At 41.8% G+C, this 17,058-nt stretch overlaps 1 protein-coding gene across 1 annotated transcript in view; it reads left to right on the top strand.

Annotated features, from left to right (window-relative positions):
• Positions 1 to 440: 440 nt before the first annotated feature.
• Positions 441 to 17,058, top strand: part of PPP4R2 (protein phosphatase 4 regulatory subunit 2) — a 35,885-nt gene continuing 19,267 nt past the window's right edge. Inside the window, exons 1-2 of the mRNA XM_080996064.1 lie at positions 441 to 662; positions 1,410 to 1,491. Of these exons, the coding sequence (XP_080852190.1) occupies positions 629 to 662; positions 1,410 to 1,491 (116 nt within the window). The 5' untranslated portion in view covers positions 441 to 628. The remainder of the gene's footprint in view (positions 663 to 1,409; positions 1,492 to 17,058) is intronic.

Here is a 17,058-nt window from a genome sequence, read left to right as displayed (position 1 = left end):
GGCACCGAAAGGGGAAAGACCCTTGTCTGTGAGGTGGGGTGGAGAGGGCTCGTGTCTGATAAAGGGAGGCCGACGTAACGCCCGACGCCACCGCGCACCCAAAACACTAGCAAGGCGGGAGAGGTGCCGAGAGAGAGAAAAGCCGCACGTTTCCATCTCGGAACGTGACGCAGCCGGGAGAGAGGGCGGGGCCAGCCGAAGGTGAAAAGCGCGCCTTCCGACCAATCCCAAGCCGAGCTGCTTTGCCGGCGATGCGGCTCTCCCTGCTCGGCTTGTTTGCCCCACCCCCCCGGCTGGGCGGTGACGTCATGGCCGCGGCCCCTCCCCCGCTCCTCCTCCCCTCTCGAGCGCGCCCCCGCCCCGGCGGGAAAAGGAGAGGCTCGTTTCGGTGCGCTTGCGAGAGGGCGTCGGGGGCGCGCACGGCGACGGCCTGGGCGCCATGTTGGAAGGTTGCTGAGCCCGGCCGCCGGGGTTTCTGTGTTTCTCTCCGTCTCTCTCTCGTCTCTGTCTGTGGTGGAGGCCGTCGCTCCCGCGGCTGCTGGTGCCTGCTTCCCGTGAGGGCCCGGGGGGCGGCAGGAGGAGGAGGAGGTAGTGGTGGTGGAAGAAGAAAAGGAGGCAGCAGCGGATCATGGATATCGAGAGGCTGCAGGAGGCGCTGAAAGGTGAGGTCTGCTTGTTTTTTGATGGGTTGGGGGGGTTGGTTACCCCGGGGTCACCCAGGGAAGGGGTGACCCCGGGGTAACCAACCCACCCACACCCCTCAAAAAACATGTAAGAGGTTGTAGAGGAAGCCCTGAGGGAAGAGAAGGGGAACGGGAGGGGGCAAGATGACCTGTAAAAAAAGGGGGAAAAAAAGCTGTGTGTGGATGTGGAGGAAGTCCAGTCAGAGTCTGATCAGTCTTGCTTTCCAGGCCCCTAATTTCTGGGGTGAGGGTGGTGGTATGTGGAGTCTGAAACGACCCAGAGGTTTCTCTGTCTCTCCCCCCCCCCACCGCCTTCCTTCTATCTTGATCGCCCCCCCTTAAAAAAGGCCCTCGGAGATCCCTCTCCACTCTCAACGTGAACTGTTTCTTCTCCACAGTCCGTGGCCCCCAATGGATTCCCCGTTTCCTTTCCCTTTCCCACTTCCTGTTACTTTCTGCTTCCATAATCCCCCAGCCCCACCTCCAACCCCACCCACAAGAAATCTCTGGTTTACACTGGCTACAGCTTTCACCTCACCTGAGGCAGGTGGCCTAGTATGAGAAACCGGCTTTGAAAGGGAAGTTGGATATGAACTTTCCAGTCATTGAAGTGTATATGTTGTCCTTTGGAGGCCTATAAGGCCCTGGCCTTTTGTGTGTGGGAGTGAGTATGTGTTTCTTTTGCTCCTTAATAACCTTTCTCCCGTTTTTCTTTACCTTTTGCAGATTTTGAAAAGAGGGGGAAGAAGGAAGTGTGTCCTGTACTGGATCAGTTTCTTTGTCATGTTGCCAAGACTGGAGAGACAATGTGAGTGATTTTTTTAATTGACTAACAGCTTCTTGGTGTGGTTTTGGACATGACAGAAAGTTAGTAGCCAGTGTTTTTCCATTATAGGAATACTTGATCAGTTAAGTTTCTACAGAGTTCTACACTAAGAACTCTGCAATCTGAGTTTCTCAAGTTTTTCTGTTCGGGTAACTTACTTCCAGACTTAAAAGTTGCTGCACATTCATTAAAGACTGAGAAGTATCTAAGTCCCTGTGCTTCCTTATAGTATCGCTTGTCAGCCTTAATTGATCCTACTGAGTACATTAAGTCTGCTGTTTTTTCCTTTTAAGACAACCACCCGCACTTCTGACCTCTGCTTTTATAGTCAGAAACCAGAAAAGCATGTGTTTTGCAATCAGTTTTTGGAATTGTACTTAATGAAAAGTACAGAGGTTGAGTCTCAAGCCTCTTCTAAGTTTGGTTCAGCTTTTCACACATGAAGCCCCAGTGTGAAGCTTCCTGCACACAGCTGTACACAAATGATGACTTTCTGTTCTTTAACAGCTTTTGATTCACTAGTTAGCATAAGACAATGTTTCCCCCCAGACGTTTGTAATTGTGCTTTGGGGCAGTGCTGGCCCTGTTTGGTAAACCTAAATTGGTCTGAATTTTCAGAGAGTTCTACTTTAGTTACCAGCACATTGGGAGTTGTTCACACAGTAGCAGTTTTGTGCCAGTGCATCTTGATCCAGAAGTGTACTTAACCACACTTTCCAAGCCTTTGTTGGTCACCTTCAGGCCCAAGGCAAATATCTATGCTTTTCTGTTGGTCTGCCTTTTTCCTCCACACCACTTCCCTCTAATCTCTACAAAATCAGGGAGCAAATCCCTCTCTACTAGATAAGATATCCACGACTGCCTCTGCATAGGTTTTTTTTTAATGATTAAAATGTTTCTGAGCAGAATTACAGTTGTTTATTTGTTAAGATGAGAATGCCTACTGTTATTTGAATTGCTCTTATTTGCCCAGGAGGATAATTTATTGGCAGCCCTCCTTCTCTAACCAGCCCTTTGAAAGGACATTTCTTCCTTCCAGAATGGCTAGCCATGTGCTTGGGATCTACAGGACTGAGATTCCAGGTAAAACCAAGTGCTTGGTTTTCCCAGATCTCTCAGAACAATACTTTTTTCATACTTGTTCATATAATCCCACACAACCAGGCAGTGTCTTCTGTTCTGGTGGTCTCCCTTGTATCCCTGTTTTATCTTGTACCTTGTACCAACTTCCAGCCCTGCCCACTACATCAGTTTCCAGAAGCAGTGAGGTTGAATTTGGATCCCTTCCATTTTAGAGAGTGTGGGTAGTGGAGATTGGCATAGTCCTGTGCATGGGACAGCATGCAGGTCATTTGTAGTAGTCTAGGGTGCCAGCTGCCCAGAGTGCTGAAGAGTCTTGTCAACGATGCTCCTGGACTCTCCTGCTTCTCTTTAAGCCGGTGTGCTGTAAATCCTTGCTTCTTATACTACTTGTGACACATATGTCTGGCTTGAGGCAACATGGTCAGTTGTGTGTTATTTAATATATAAAATAACATATTTATTTATTGTTACTATAGTGTCATCACTCTGCATGGTCCTTTATAAAGTACAAGTCCTTGTCCCAAGGGGGTTACAGACTAATTCAGGACAAAGGGACAGTAGAGGAAGAGGCAGTAATTGATAGTAGGATTAATTAGAGGAGAAATAAATATCTATTTCAGTTACACATATTTAACACTCTAATGTCTAATCCCATACCCTGCTATAGCTACGTTTATGCCCAAAGGAGTCTCAAAAAATGAGTTTTGAGGAGGGATTTGGTGCATCTCCAGTGTTCTGGGAGGTAGTTCCATGCATAAGGGTAACAAGAAGTAAACTGGGAAATAATTTGATGGTCCCCAATGCAGACAGTGAAGAGGTGTGGGGCAAGGCCATGGTAGGGTTTGAAGATAAATATGAGAAGCTCGTGCTGGATACCAAGAGAGTACAGGAAGTCAGGATAGGAATTAAAGGAGGAGCTTTATGTGGTCAGAGCAACAAGAAAGGTGGGGGGGGGGGAGGTGAGACAACAGAAGACTAGAGAGGTGGTTAGGACCATAGGAAGCTGCCTTACACAGAGTCACACCATTGACCCATCTTGCTCACTACTGCATAGTACACTGACTTGACCGGCTGTGGATTTTCAGGGTTTCAGGCAGCAGTCTTTCCTCACCTTTCCTGGAAATGTCAGGGATTGAAACTGTCTTTCTACATGCAAAGTTTGGGCTCTGACACTGAGCTGCAGCCCTTCCCTAAGGCTGCAGTAGAAAAGATGAGGAAGCACACTTTTTATATATCTTAAGTTCCCCCCATATTATTATTATTATTATTATTATTAAAGTTACAGACTGCTTATAAACTTCACTTCTCTAGAGCTTCCCTGACTTCCTTATTGTCTCACTATTTAGCATGAAGGGGAAAGGTCTCCAGTGTGTACAGTGCAAATTTTCTTGTTCCCAAGGTATCCTAGTGGGGGAGGGTAATGCAAGATGCAGGCTTCAGCAAGGAATGTTTATTTCAGTGAGTATCCTTTTAGAGTTTATGTCTAGCTTACCAGAGAAGCTTTACTTCCCTTTGTGACTGGTTTCTAGGGAAAGCTGACGTCATCAGTTTTATTTGGCTCTTTGAATTAAAGGGTTCAAGCTCAATAACAAAAGAAAGTTGCTCATGTCTTACTCTAATATATATTCAAACTAAACTACAAAGACATTATTTTTCTATACTTAGCTGCACCAGTTTAAACTTCGTTGTTTTGTTTTTTGTCATCCTTCCATGGTTAACTGTTGTCAGTGTCGCTTGCGGGATCAGTTTAATGCAATGGATGCCAGACAATTATGTCTCTACTCATGTGATGAGTCCTCCTCTCATCCCCCAGGCATCTTTCCCAAATCTTCTCCCGTGGCTTGGAGAATTGTATGGATGTGGAGAGGAGGACAGGGAAGTCCCATTGCAGAAGCAAGAGTCATAGAAGCATAGAGTTAGAGATGGAAAGGTGGCCCAAGGGTCATTTAATCCAACCCCCTGCAATGCAGGAAACTCGATTTAAGCATCTATGACAGATGGCTACCCACCCTCTGCTTAAAGCCCTGCAAGGAAGGAGAGTCCATCGCCTTCTGACGGAGTCTGTTTCTGTTCCACTATTGGAACAGCTCTTACCATCAGGAAGTTCTTCCTGATGTTTTGTTGGAATCTCCTTTCTTGTAGCTTAAATTCATTGGTTTGAGTCCTACCCTCCAGAGCAGAAGAAAACAAGCTTGCTCCATCTTCCATGTGACAGCCTTTTATATGTTTGAATGTGATTATCATATCTCCTCCCAGTCTCTTCTTTTTCATGCTAAACATACCCAATACTGAATTCCCTCAGCTGTTCCTCATAAGGCTTGTTTTCCAGACACTTGATCATCTTCGTCACCCTTCTCTGCACGTTTCAGCTTGTCAAAATTGTGCCCAAAATTGAACACAGTGTTCCTGGTGTGGTCTGACCAAGAGTGGTACTATTGCTTCCCTTGATTTTCACATCATACTTCTGTTGTTGCAGCCTAGAATAGTATTATCTTTTTATGCTGCTGCATCACATTGTGGATTCATGTTAAGCTTCTGGACTACTAAAACCCACACAATTTTGGATATTAGCCAATGTCTATTAAAATTTGTGTCAGTATGATAGAATGGAACAATGATTGTAAAAGCTTGCATACAGGCAACCCTTGATTTGTGCAGGGGTTATATTTTGGGTCATTTTGTGCAATGGTGGAGCATGTATAAGGTCACCCATTATGCCCCTTTTTCCTGCCATTTCCATGTTTGCAGCAGTGCACATGTGCACGGTCGCGCCTTATTTGAATGCACACTAAATGGTCATTGCCTGTATTTCTTATTTATATACTTAATAGTAGCCTGAATCCTATGTGGCCTTCCTTAACAAATTTTATTTGTTTATTTGCTTTAGTATCAGAATTGGTCCTCTTTGACAGTTTGGCTTTAGAAAGTTCATATTTAGCATCTTAACATTTTGGTAACCTTAGACTACATTAGCTTTCAGGATGAAATGCCAGGACATATTTTCAGGATTATTGCTGTACCTTTTTAATTAATATTAGCCTGTTGGTTGAAAGTCCACTGTGGTAAGAAGCACCAGTATTCAAAATGTAGCTGTTAAGTTTTTTTTTTTGTTTTAAGAAACACCTGAGAATTTCCCGATAGAAGAATGTTCTGTTGATGGTTGGCACATATACAAATGACATATACATGTCAACCATGAAAAAGGGTTGTATAATAAAAGAGGTGGCAAACCTGTGCCTCATGGACCATATGCGCCCCTCAAGACAGTTTCAGTGGACTGCAAAGACAACACTTTCCTTTTTGATTTAATAATATGGGGGATGTGAGTGGGTTGTGGCATTATTTGTGGGTCTTACAGTCTTAACTGAGTGCCCCAGTGCTATTTTGTGCTTTCCTCTGTTTTCATTCAAGCTTTCCCCAAGAGTCTGCTCTGATTTTAAGTGGTAAACTTCTGTATTCACAGGATTTCTTGAGCCCTCTTGAACACTGCACACGGTCGGTCGTAGCCTTGTCTTTGGCTGTTTCCAGTAGCTGCGATGTGGGGAGGGGGCAGCTTGGAGCCCCATCATGGCAGGATTCCATTCATTCCCTTTTCCCTCCTCACCATCTGATTCAGTGAGCAGAGACAACCCCTTTAACTGCACAGGGGGCTGCATTTTCTCATCCCTCCCCTGATTTCTTTAGTGTAGCCACCAATATTGTCACCACTGTTGTACCAAAGGAAAGGTCACTTTTTTTCTTTACCAGTGCTCATCAGGGCAGAAGGATTGCAGAGACCTCGGATCTTATAAATCTGATGCTACCATGCTTAGTGGCTATACTGGGACCTCCTTGAGACTTGGTTCTTGAACCTTGAAGATACTGGCAGGAATACAGCCAGTAAAAGTGAGGGCAGGGAAGCATAGAGAGAGTAAGGAGGCAGAAAGTGGGGAGGAAGTGGGTCCTGCTGAGGGATCTGTGTCTGCTTGCTTGTTTCCTTCCCCCACCCCCTGTGTGTTATGTCTATGTGCTATGTGGGTTGGGGCATGCACACATGAGATATGCATGTTGGAATGAAGCCTTTGAAGGTGAGGCCTGTACTTTGAAGTGAAACAGGCTAGGCAAAGGCTTGTAACCTCACTGAGAATTGCGTATCTGTGCTGCAAGCGTTCGTAGGATGAAGATGTGCAGTTCCCTTTCAACAGTTTGAACAGGAATGTGTTGTGTATTATTAGGTAGTACATTGAATAGAAGTATGGCCTGCTTTAACAACAGATAATGCACTTACTGGTTTCCATGGGTTAATCAATTAGGAAAAATGATTGTTCTGGAAACTTGGTGGAGGCATAGCAAAGCTTGAGGCAAGACCTGTTCATAAAGCCAGTTATTGTCTGACACACAGACTTCACAAAATTAATGCTTTGTTGATGCTATTGGTTAGACTTGTACAATGCATTCTGTTGTGCATTATGCAAGCATTTTGAAGGAAGACAAACAGATAGTAAATGTGTATGTTTAACTGTGGTGTTAAGCCATAACAACAATTCAAAAAAAGTACAAAATTTCAGTCACTCAGTTTAGTTTATTTGGTCTTCAGACGATAAACAGCAGATACAATATAGTGTTAAGACAACCATAGGAAAGAAACACAGCATGAATGCACACGTACTGTGCCTTTAAAATAAGAGTATAACAAAATCCACGAGCAATCAAAAGTAGTTTAAAAATGCAGACATCTTTAACTCTGAAATCATCTAGCTGTGGTCTAGTTTTAATGGCTACAGTCAGGGACTTTGCTATATTTTCATTAATTTTGGGGTTAGTGCCTGTCATTAAAATTGAAACATAAAATTCATCTGAGTTCCCCAAGTGTAAGGAAAGTACTGGGGAGATAGAGTAGGAGTTTATATTCTTATAAACATTACAGTATAGAAGAGCATTGGCCAATGTTTCAGCTGAGCCACTTTCACAAGGACAAACTATTAAATGCCAGGGCAGCATGATAAATCAACTTTTCGCAACTGCTTATGGTAAAACAATGGATTTTTCATTTCTTATATATTGTATTGAATTACAACTTGAATTCCAAAGAATTCAAATTCTTTGCAATAAAATACAGCATAAAATATAAAAAAGCTAAAAATACAATTTAAATGTATATGAATTTAAATGTGATGGATATGCCATGTCCTGTCTTCAACCACAAATTAATATACCATATTTTTCGCTCTGTAAGACGCATCAGACCACAAGATGCACCTAGTTTTTGGAGGAGGAAAACAAGAAAAAAAAATTCTGAATCTCAGAAGCCAGAACAGCAAGAGGGATCGCTGCACAGTGAAAGCAGCAATCCCTCTTGCTGTTCTGGCTTCTGGGATAGCTGCGCAGCCTGCATTTGCTCCATAAGACGCACACACATTTCCCCTTACTTTTTAGGAGGGAAAAAGTAAGTCTTATAGAGCAAAAAATACGGTACACGTCATTGACCGCTGAATGAAACTGGTTGGTCACTGCTGGTCTTCAGATCAGTTTGCAAACCCCTGTGTAGATCAAGGTACAGTAGTGTGCAAACCCTTTTTGCCAGAGCTAATGAATTTTGCAAGTTAATAGCTAGAAATTTAATGTAGTTGTTTCTTTTTCTAACCCAGGTGTCAGAAAATGGGATAGTGAGTAGCCAATGGTATGAAGCTTGTTATTAACAAATTTTAGCCAAGAGCAAGCAAAATTAGTAAGCAAAGCCAGGGATAGGTAACTCATATGGGTTGAGGATAAATATAGGTGAGGCCAGTAACATATTACAAGGAATAACACTAATGTTTCCAAAGAAAAAATGCCTGCCTCAAGTTGTGCTTCCAATGTAGTTTTACATCTAGCTGCACAGAAGAAGGGCCTTTTTCAAAAAGTGGTTTGCCTGTCTATACGGATCAATTAAGCCCTAGTATCCAAAGTTGATAATCTTGGTAACTGTTTTGACTTCATACAACTTCAAAACTGAAGGTATATGCTGTTGTCCTTAAACATTAAGAGCAGTACCTTCTTTAGGAAACTTACTATGAATTTTTTTAAAAATTAACTGCTTCCCCCAACTGTTTCAAAGCAATACAGTGGTACCTCTGGTTACGGATGGGATCTGTTCCGGAGGCCCGGCTGTATGCCGGAAAGTCTGTAACTGGAGCTGCCCTTCTGCGCCTGCGCAAGGCACGATTGAGTGCTTCTGTGCACACACATGTGGCACGCAGATCGCCTGTGCGCGACGTGCAGATCGCTTTTGTGCATGCTTCTGCGCAACCTGAAGATTATGTATCCAGAGGGATACGTAACCCGAGGTACCACTGTAAAACATATGCAAGCAATTAGCCTTCATAGGTATCCATCTAACTTTTTTGTTTTTTTAAGACTATGTATGGAAAAGGATTCACCCATTTAATCAGTTATGTAGACACAGCCCCCAAAATTAACTTATTCCCTTGGAAATTATAGTAGCTCTCTTATCCTCACCTGCACCAGTCATTTGTGGAACATTGTGGTTAGAGTGTTGGACTGGGACCTGGGAGATGAGGGTTCATATCTCAGTTATGAAGCTCATTGGGTGATCTTGGATTTTCAGCCTAACCCTACCTCATTGTGGGGATAAAATAGGGAGGAGAGCAATCTATGCAAGTGTGAGCTCCTTGAAGGAAAGATGAATTATAAACATAATAAATAATATTCGCCTGGAAGTGTATGGAGGGAGTGGGGGATGGTAACATTTCCAATTTCATAAAGCTTCCTTTGTTGGAAGATTCTCACATCCCATGAATGACTAGGTTGGTGTGACTATTTACAAGACTGCATTTAATTATTGTTAACTATCTTAGGCAAGCTAAAGTTCATATGTGAAAGTAGATAAACAGGACTTGAGCTGCCAAGTGTTGCAAAATTATGCTCCCTAGGAGTACCTGTTAGACTCCCAACTCCTTTCAGCCTTTGCCTATATGGCCAGTGATCAGGAATGAAGAGAGAGTTGTAATCTGAAACATTTGGTGGACATCATTTTGGGGACGCATGCAACACACAGTGTAGTTTAAACTTGCTTGATTTCTTTGGCAGTGTAAACATTATTGCTACCAAAACAATAGACCAAAGCTTCATGCATGAGGACATCTCTCCTGTGTGCATAATAATGTCTGTGGGTTCTGATTTTTAACTACAGTATCATTATTTGACAAGGTTTCTTAGAAGAAAATTATCCAACTTGAATGCAAAACCTGTATTGTCTTATATTATTTATTGAGCTTATAAACCACCCTTCCTTCAAAGGAATCCCAGGGTGTTTTACAACAGCAAATTAAAACAATAGGACAACATATGCAACGAAAATTCAGTAGCAGACATGATACTCTAAAACTTTGCAGACTCTAAATTAGTGAAAAATTGTATTTCAGTTGATTCTGGAAATCCATGAAAATTGAGGCTAACCATACCTCCTAGGAGGAAGGAATTCTGTAGATGGAGCACTGTTACAGAGATGACCCTGTCCTGTGTCATAGCACATTGATCTATCCCCAATTAAGGGCACAACAAGAAGGGCCACCTCTGCCAATCTCGGAGGATATCTGTAATTTCATTTTAGAAACTGAAAGTTTGGATCACATCGAGATATCACGCTGCTTTTTGGACAATATTGGGAATAGCTCAGTCGGTAGAGCATGTGATTCTTAATCTCAGGATCGTGGGTTCACATTGGGCAAAATATTCCCGCACTGAAGGGGGTTGGGCTAGATGATCCCTGGGGTTTCTTCCAACTCCATGCTTCTTAGGTCCCATGGTAGCATGTAAAACTTCACATAATCAATAAATAACAGTAGTGACCATGTGGTTGATGGGGGCAAACAAGGTAAAGGGTGTGTTTTTTTTGGTTACTTTCACATCGCTTCAGATACTTTTGTATTTGATGCAGCGTAACTTTTCTTTTACCGTGAACATTTTTTTGAACTGAACTGTTGAACAGCTTCCATTATCAAATTGTTGGTTTCTGATAATGAGCATATGCTTTTTAAATGTAGTTTTTTAAAACTTAAAATGCTGCCAATTTGCTGCTAGTGAAGCATCAGTGCAGTTCTTCTGAATTGAAGGCTGTGCATGTGGGGAATGTATTTATAATCTGTCAGTCTGTTTTATCAGCCACATTATTTCAAGGGAATGTGTGAAAGGCATGTCACATTTTGTGCTTTTTTGCACTAGAGGATTTCCTTGCACATAAATGAGCCTCAAGTGATAGATGCTTTGAAAATGCGAACAGCCCCAATGCTTTTGCTGCTGTTTCAGAGCTGGTTGCTGTACCAAACACTATTGAAAATTTGTTTTGTGGAATTTCTCATTTTGGCTCTTAATTCTTAATGAGGAAATAAGAGCATTGTAACAAGTTGTTCTGATTCACACAGCTTTCTTTAAGTATAAAGGCATTTTCACAATCTTTGAATGAAGTTCTTGTTTGTACCGGAAATAAAACTGCATGCCTGGACATGTCAGTGAGTTGAAGCTCTACCTAATTTTATGTTCCTTGTAGTTGCACATATTGTGTCTGGTGTGAATTATAGAGCAGCATGTGACAAAACATGAAGCAATCAGAGCACCTCTCGTGTATGCTAATTTACTTGCATGCTAATTCATACTCTTTCATTCTCCTGCACTTATTTGACTCTAAGAATGAACATGAACAACTTGTCTATCTTGTATCTGTTTACTTCTGTTGGTTTTTTTTAACTACTGTTTTTTAACTACCATGTTGGACTTTCAATGTACTTTTCAATGCTTGCATATCCAGATGGGTCAAAATTAACTGCCAATGGTGGGTATTTGTCAATTTTATGTTTACTTATGCTGCCCAGATACTGTTGAGTGCAGTTAGGAGTTCAGATATTGTGAGAAGACACCTTAATAGTGTTGTTTTGCCTTTTTTTGAATTGACTGGCAAGTTTCCTTCTGCAGGTTCTAGCATGGAGCTGGCCATACATTTCAAGTTGTATTTGACAAAATTATCCTGTTTGAGCAGCAGAACTTCCTTTCTCCATGTGCCCCCCCAGATCTTATTTGGAGGGGGAGGACCAGGATATATTGGGTGGATGAAAGGGAGGAATTCTGTTGTGCAAGTGGAAATTGTTGTGGCAAAAGTACAACTTCATTGGATACAGGCCTTAGTGGTTTTCCTTACTTATTTAACACTTCCTTTTCCAGTAAAAACTCAAAAATAAAATGAAGCACATAATAATAATTTTCAGTGCATTTTACAAGAAAAGTTTCTAAGGAACTTATAAAACATTAAAATTTCAAAGATGCCCTAAATGTTTTTAAAATACAAAATATTGAGAGTGTTTATCAACTGACAAGACAATAACAATGAAAAATATTATTCCCTATCCTATTTAAAGATTAAAAGAAACCCTACTAAAATCAATTTGCCTTAATTCCTAGTACTGCTTAAGTTGAGGTACTATTCTTCCTTATATGCACAGAACCCATGCATGTGCATGCAGTACAACAGGCCATCTTGTGATCTGGGAAGTCTGCGCATGCTTCCTATGTGCACTCAGAGGTTCTCCTACAATCAGGTAGTATATAAATTTAGTTAAAAAGAAATCCCCATTTTGCCTTTTTCTTCTCAGCCTTGTTACATTATAATTATTATGTTTTAGTAGCTGTTGTTATTTATAAACTACCCTTCAAACAAGGATCGCAGGATAGTTTACAGTATAAAAACACAAAATATGTAACATAGTAGCAAACAGAGCAATAACACACATGGATAACACACACACACACACACACACACACACACACACACAGTTTAAAAGGCCATCAATTGTTTAATTAGCCAAAAACCTGGGAGAAGAGGAATGCTTTTTCTTGGCACCTAATGATAATAGCTTGGAGTACACATTATCATCATTATCATTTACTTGCCCTTCACCTTAACGTTCCAAGGTGGGTTGCAACAATTCAAACACAATATTGAAAGACAGTTCAAACAACTTAAACCTGATCATGCGGAATAAGAGGATTATATAGGGATGGGGGAAGTATGCACAGATGTTTCATTGTCTGGTCTTACATGCTAGGAGGGGTGTGTGTGGAATAGAGCTCTTTTAAGCCCAGTGGGGATCCTTCCACACATGGGCAGAGATTATCATTAATTATCACTCTAGATACTTACTTTACAGCATTTTGGTTGCTCTTATCCTTCCATTGGGTCTGTTTATGCGTTTTATGAACGCTTTAATCAATTGCAGTAATTCAAAATTAGGTGTAAGAGAAATTACCACAAAACATATGCATATTACTGAAAAAATTAGTAGTAGTAACAGTACTATCCAAAGCTCATGGATTTGGTTCCATTTGAAATGATCCCACATGCTGCAAACACTATCTAATCAGTGTCTGTATGTCTGTGTTCCTGACTACTCTTTGTTCCAGAAATCACAGTTGCACTCTGATGTTTTCAGCAGCTAGTGTTAATTTTTAATCTGACCCCCCAAAATATGTGGTTTTCTCAGATAATGTATGGTAGTCGCAGGTGGCACTGTGGTGTAAACCACTGAGCCTTGGGCTTGCCGATCAAAAGGTAGGCGGTTCGAATCCCCACGATGAGGTGAGCTCCCATTGCTCAGTCCCAGCTCCTGCCAACCTAGCAGTTTGAAAGCACGCCAAAAGTAGATTAATAGGTACCGCTCCAGCGGGAAGGTAAACAGCGTTTCCATTCGCTGCTCTGGTTGCGGTGTTACGTTGCGCCAGAAGCTGCTTAGTCATGCTGGCCACATGACCCGGAAAAACTGTCTGCGGACAAACGCCGGGTCCCTCGGCCTGTAAAGCAACATGAGTGCTGCAACACCAGAGTCGTTCACAACTGGACTTAACTGTCAGAGGTCCCTTTACCTTTACCTAGCTGGTATTGAAGGGATTGTAGAAGCTCATTCATACCTGTAAACTGCTTATCCAAAATAATTGGTATTAATAAAAATTGTCTTAAAGGTAAAGGTACCCCTGCCCTTACGGGCCAGTCGTGTCCGAATCTAGGGTTGTGCGCCCATCTCACTTAAGAGGCCGGGGGCCAGCGCTGTCCGGAGACACTTCTGGGTCACGTGGCCAGCGTGACGAAGCTGCTCTAGCGAGCCGGCACCAGCGCAGCACACGGAAACGCCGTTTACCTTCCCGCTATAAAGCGGTACCTATTTATCCACTTGCACTTAAGGGTGCTTTCGAACTGCTAGGTGGGCAGGAGCTGGGACCGAAAGACGGGAGCTCACCCCGCCGCGGGGATTCGAACCGCCAACCATGCGATCGGCAAGCCCTAGGCGCTGAGGTTTTACCCACAGCGCCACCTGCGTCCCCCAAAGTTGTCTTAGCCCAGTCTATTAAAAATGATAATTTAGATAGTCCTTGGTAATTTGCTTCAGTTTCTTCAGTCTCTGAACAAGGAGGCTTGTATTAATGGAGTGTGTCCCAGAAATGTGAATGCTGTATTTGGAAAGTTAGTTCTTCCCTGTTGTCATAGATTTCATGCATGTGCACAACATGTGAAACAGTAATTTACCGGTAATTTGGACAACATATTTGGTGACCAATCTTGCAGGCTTTTATTTCCAATCAAATAAAGTAATATCCCTTAAGCCAGTGAACTCTCAGTAACTTCATTAATCTATTCTTTGTCAGGTGATTTGCAGCCAAATTAAGGTGCTACTTAGAAATAGTGGCCACTTCTGTCACAGTGGTTTCCCCACTTGCCCCAATACTTCAGAAGCAGAGAACTCTGGGGCTCAGAGATGAAACATCACAGTATTGTTTGAGAAATGAGGAATTTACCATGTTCACTAATAGCACCATCACTTTAAGCACAAACAATGATGAAAGTGACTGTTTGGCAACGTAAGAGGGAGTGACTGAAGAGAATGTTTAATCAGTTTTGTCATCTAGGGGACTAAATACAGTGGTGCCTCGCAAGACGAATGCCTCGCAAGACAAAAAACTCGCTAGATGAAAGGTTTTTTTGTTTTTTGAGCTGCTTCGCAAGACGATTTTCCCTATGGGCTTGCTTCGCAAGACGGAAACGTCTTGCAAGTTTGTTTCCTTTTTCTTAACACCGTTAATACAGTTGCGACTTGACTTCGAGGAGCAACTCATAGAACGCAGTGTGGTAGCCTTTTTTGAGGTTTTTAAAGACTTTGGTGATTTTTGAAGCTTTTCCAAAACTTTCCCGACACCGTGCTTCGCAAGACGAAAAAAATCGCAAGACGACAAAACTCGCGGAACGAATTAATTTCGTCTTGCGAGGCACCACTGTACTTCTGTTCAAGAATCTTTCACTGGCAACAAAGAGACAATTCAAGTTAAAAAAGAATGAAATTTGAAGAAGCTGGCTCAGATAAGAGAATGCAGAATATCATCTGCTGCCACATTTTTAAAAAAAATATAAAATGACCAGCATGTGCAAATTCTATCTGAGTGGCATCTCAACATCTACAAGAACATATAGGGAGATCACAATTTAACTTGTTTGCTTTAAAATGATTGTAAAATGACTTCTTAAGGTGGTTTAGAAGTCTGTCAATTAGTGGGAATGTGTTGGAACGAGATGATGTAAAAATCTTAAAACTTATCTAAAGATATAATAAGCTCCTTAAGACTTGATGAAGGCAAATGGGGTGGATTCTCCCCCCCCCCCCATCAGTGTCTAAAAGACAGTTGAGGGTTGTTACAAAACTGAAGAGACATTGAGGATTCAATCTGAGTAAAAAGGCTTGATTGCTAGAGTATTGGGGATCTTGTGATAAACTATCCAAAGCTGTCAATATATGGGAGGAGTTAATGGAGCCTTTGTTGTGGCTGTACTTCTGTCTCTTGCTATTCTACAGATTTCCTTTGGCATATTTATTTTACTTGCACACAGCAATCCGTAATGCTGAAATGAATAGGAAGCCCTCCTTCGCACAGGAACCTCTGCACATCATAGCACTAATGTAATTTTTAAAAACAGGATGAATGAGAATCTAATCTTTGGAATAGATGGAAATGAAAGCAGTTACTTGATAAATGAGACTCAGTTCCCTTTTTCTAGGATGAATGAATTACTACTAATTATGGTGCCAGCCCAATATTGTTATAAGTGGGAAATATGTCGAGCTTTTTTTTTAAAAGATGTATTTATTATACATCCTCTAAATGGGGCTCCCGGGGCTCTTATGTAAAGAGGCAGATTGCTACAGCTAAAGATTCTTCCAGACCACTCACTGGATCACTGCTTTCTTTTAATGCTGTGTCTAAAACTGTTTACACAATATGTTGTGTAAAGAATATAATACCACAAACTATACTAGCTAAGGTACTTTGAAATCCTGAATTCACAAAAGGTGGTCAGTAGTCACTGCCATATAATCCAACTTAACTGTTGCCTGCCACTCTCATAGACACCCACCAAAAGGTGAGAGACCCCTGACTCCCAATTCTGCATGGATCACAGTGAAGCCTGTGGTGAGAGGGGGGGGTGTCTCTCACTTCAAAGTAAACTTTAAGGAAAGGCAGAGCAAGCATGCTTGCGGGTTTCCAATCTTTGCTGATTGCTGGTACAAGTCACTCTCACTTTGAGTGATGACAGAACATGACAGCTACCATGAAAAACCAAATTTTGGGAATCCCTGCTTACAATACAAAGTAAACATTCAACAGATCAAAGTTTTAAAGATATAAATACTCTATACCTGCCTTGTAGAAGAAGCTGTGATGCAACTCTCCTACCACTACTGAACAGGGAAAATATTTATCTGCTAGTGAAGACAAAATTACCTCCCCGCCCCCCCAAAACACCTTTAATGTGGGGCGCCCACCTTATTCCGGTATGAGATTATGATGATTTCATCACCCCCACAAAATAGCCACAGATCTTATTGTAGTGATGAACAGATCCATGGCAAATACATCTACAAAAATACGATCTTGGTGGTAAATAGCTCTTTAGACAAATTGTACATATTTTTTATCAGAATAAATTAAAGAGGAAAAAGTAAAAAGTTAGAAATGGATCTAGTGGCACAATTGCAAAGTATCAGCATTCAGAAAGTTCAAATAAGGTAGGGAATAAATACACTGGTACCTCAGGTTAAGAACTTAATTTGTTCTGGAGGTCCATACTTAACCTGAAATTGTTCTTAACCTGAGGTACCACTTTAGCTAATGGGGCCTTCCACTGCTGCTGCCACACCGCTGCTGCACGATTTCTGTTCTTATCCTGAAGCAAAGTTCTTAACCTGAGGTACTCTTTCTGGGTTAGCGGAGTCTGTAACCTGAAGCGTCTGTAACCTGAGGTACCACTGTACTATTAAATGTTGGAATTATATGTGCTGAAATACGCTTGGCTTCTCTGCTACATTATTTTCATTTTTCTTCCATGGAACTTGAGGATTACCAGGCAGTCTTCCATTCATGCATTGACAAAACCAGATATGCTTAGCTGCTTCA

Source organism: Podarcis pityusensis (assembly GCF_964106645.2).
Source record: "Podarcis pityusensis genome assembly, chromosome: 2".
Taxonomy (NCBI): Eukaryota; Metazoa; Chordata; class Lepidosauria; order Squamata; family Lacertidae; genus Podarcis; species Podarcis pityusensis.
The sequence above is the reverse complement of the archived record's forward strand: the minus strand, read 5'-3'. Positions and strand labels throughout refer to the sequence as shown.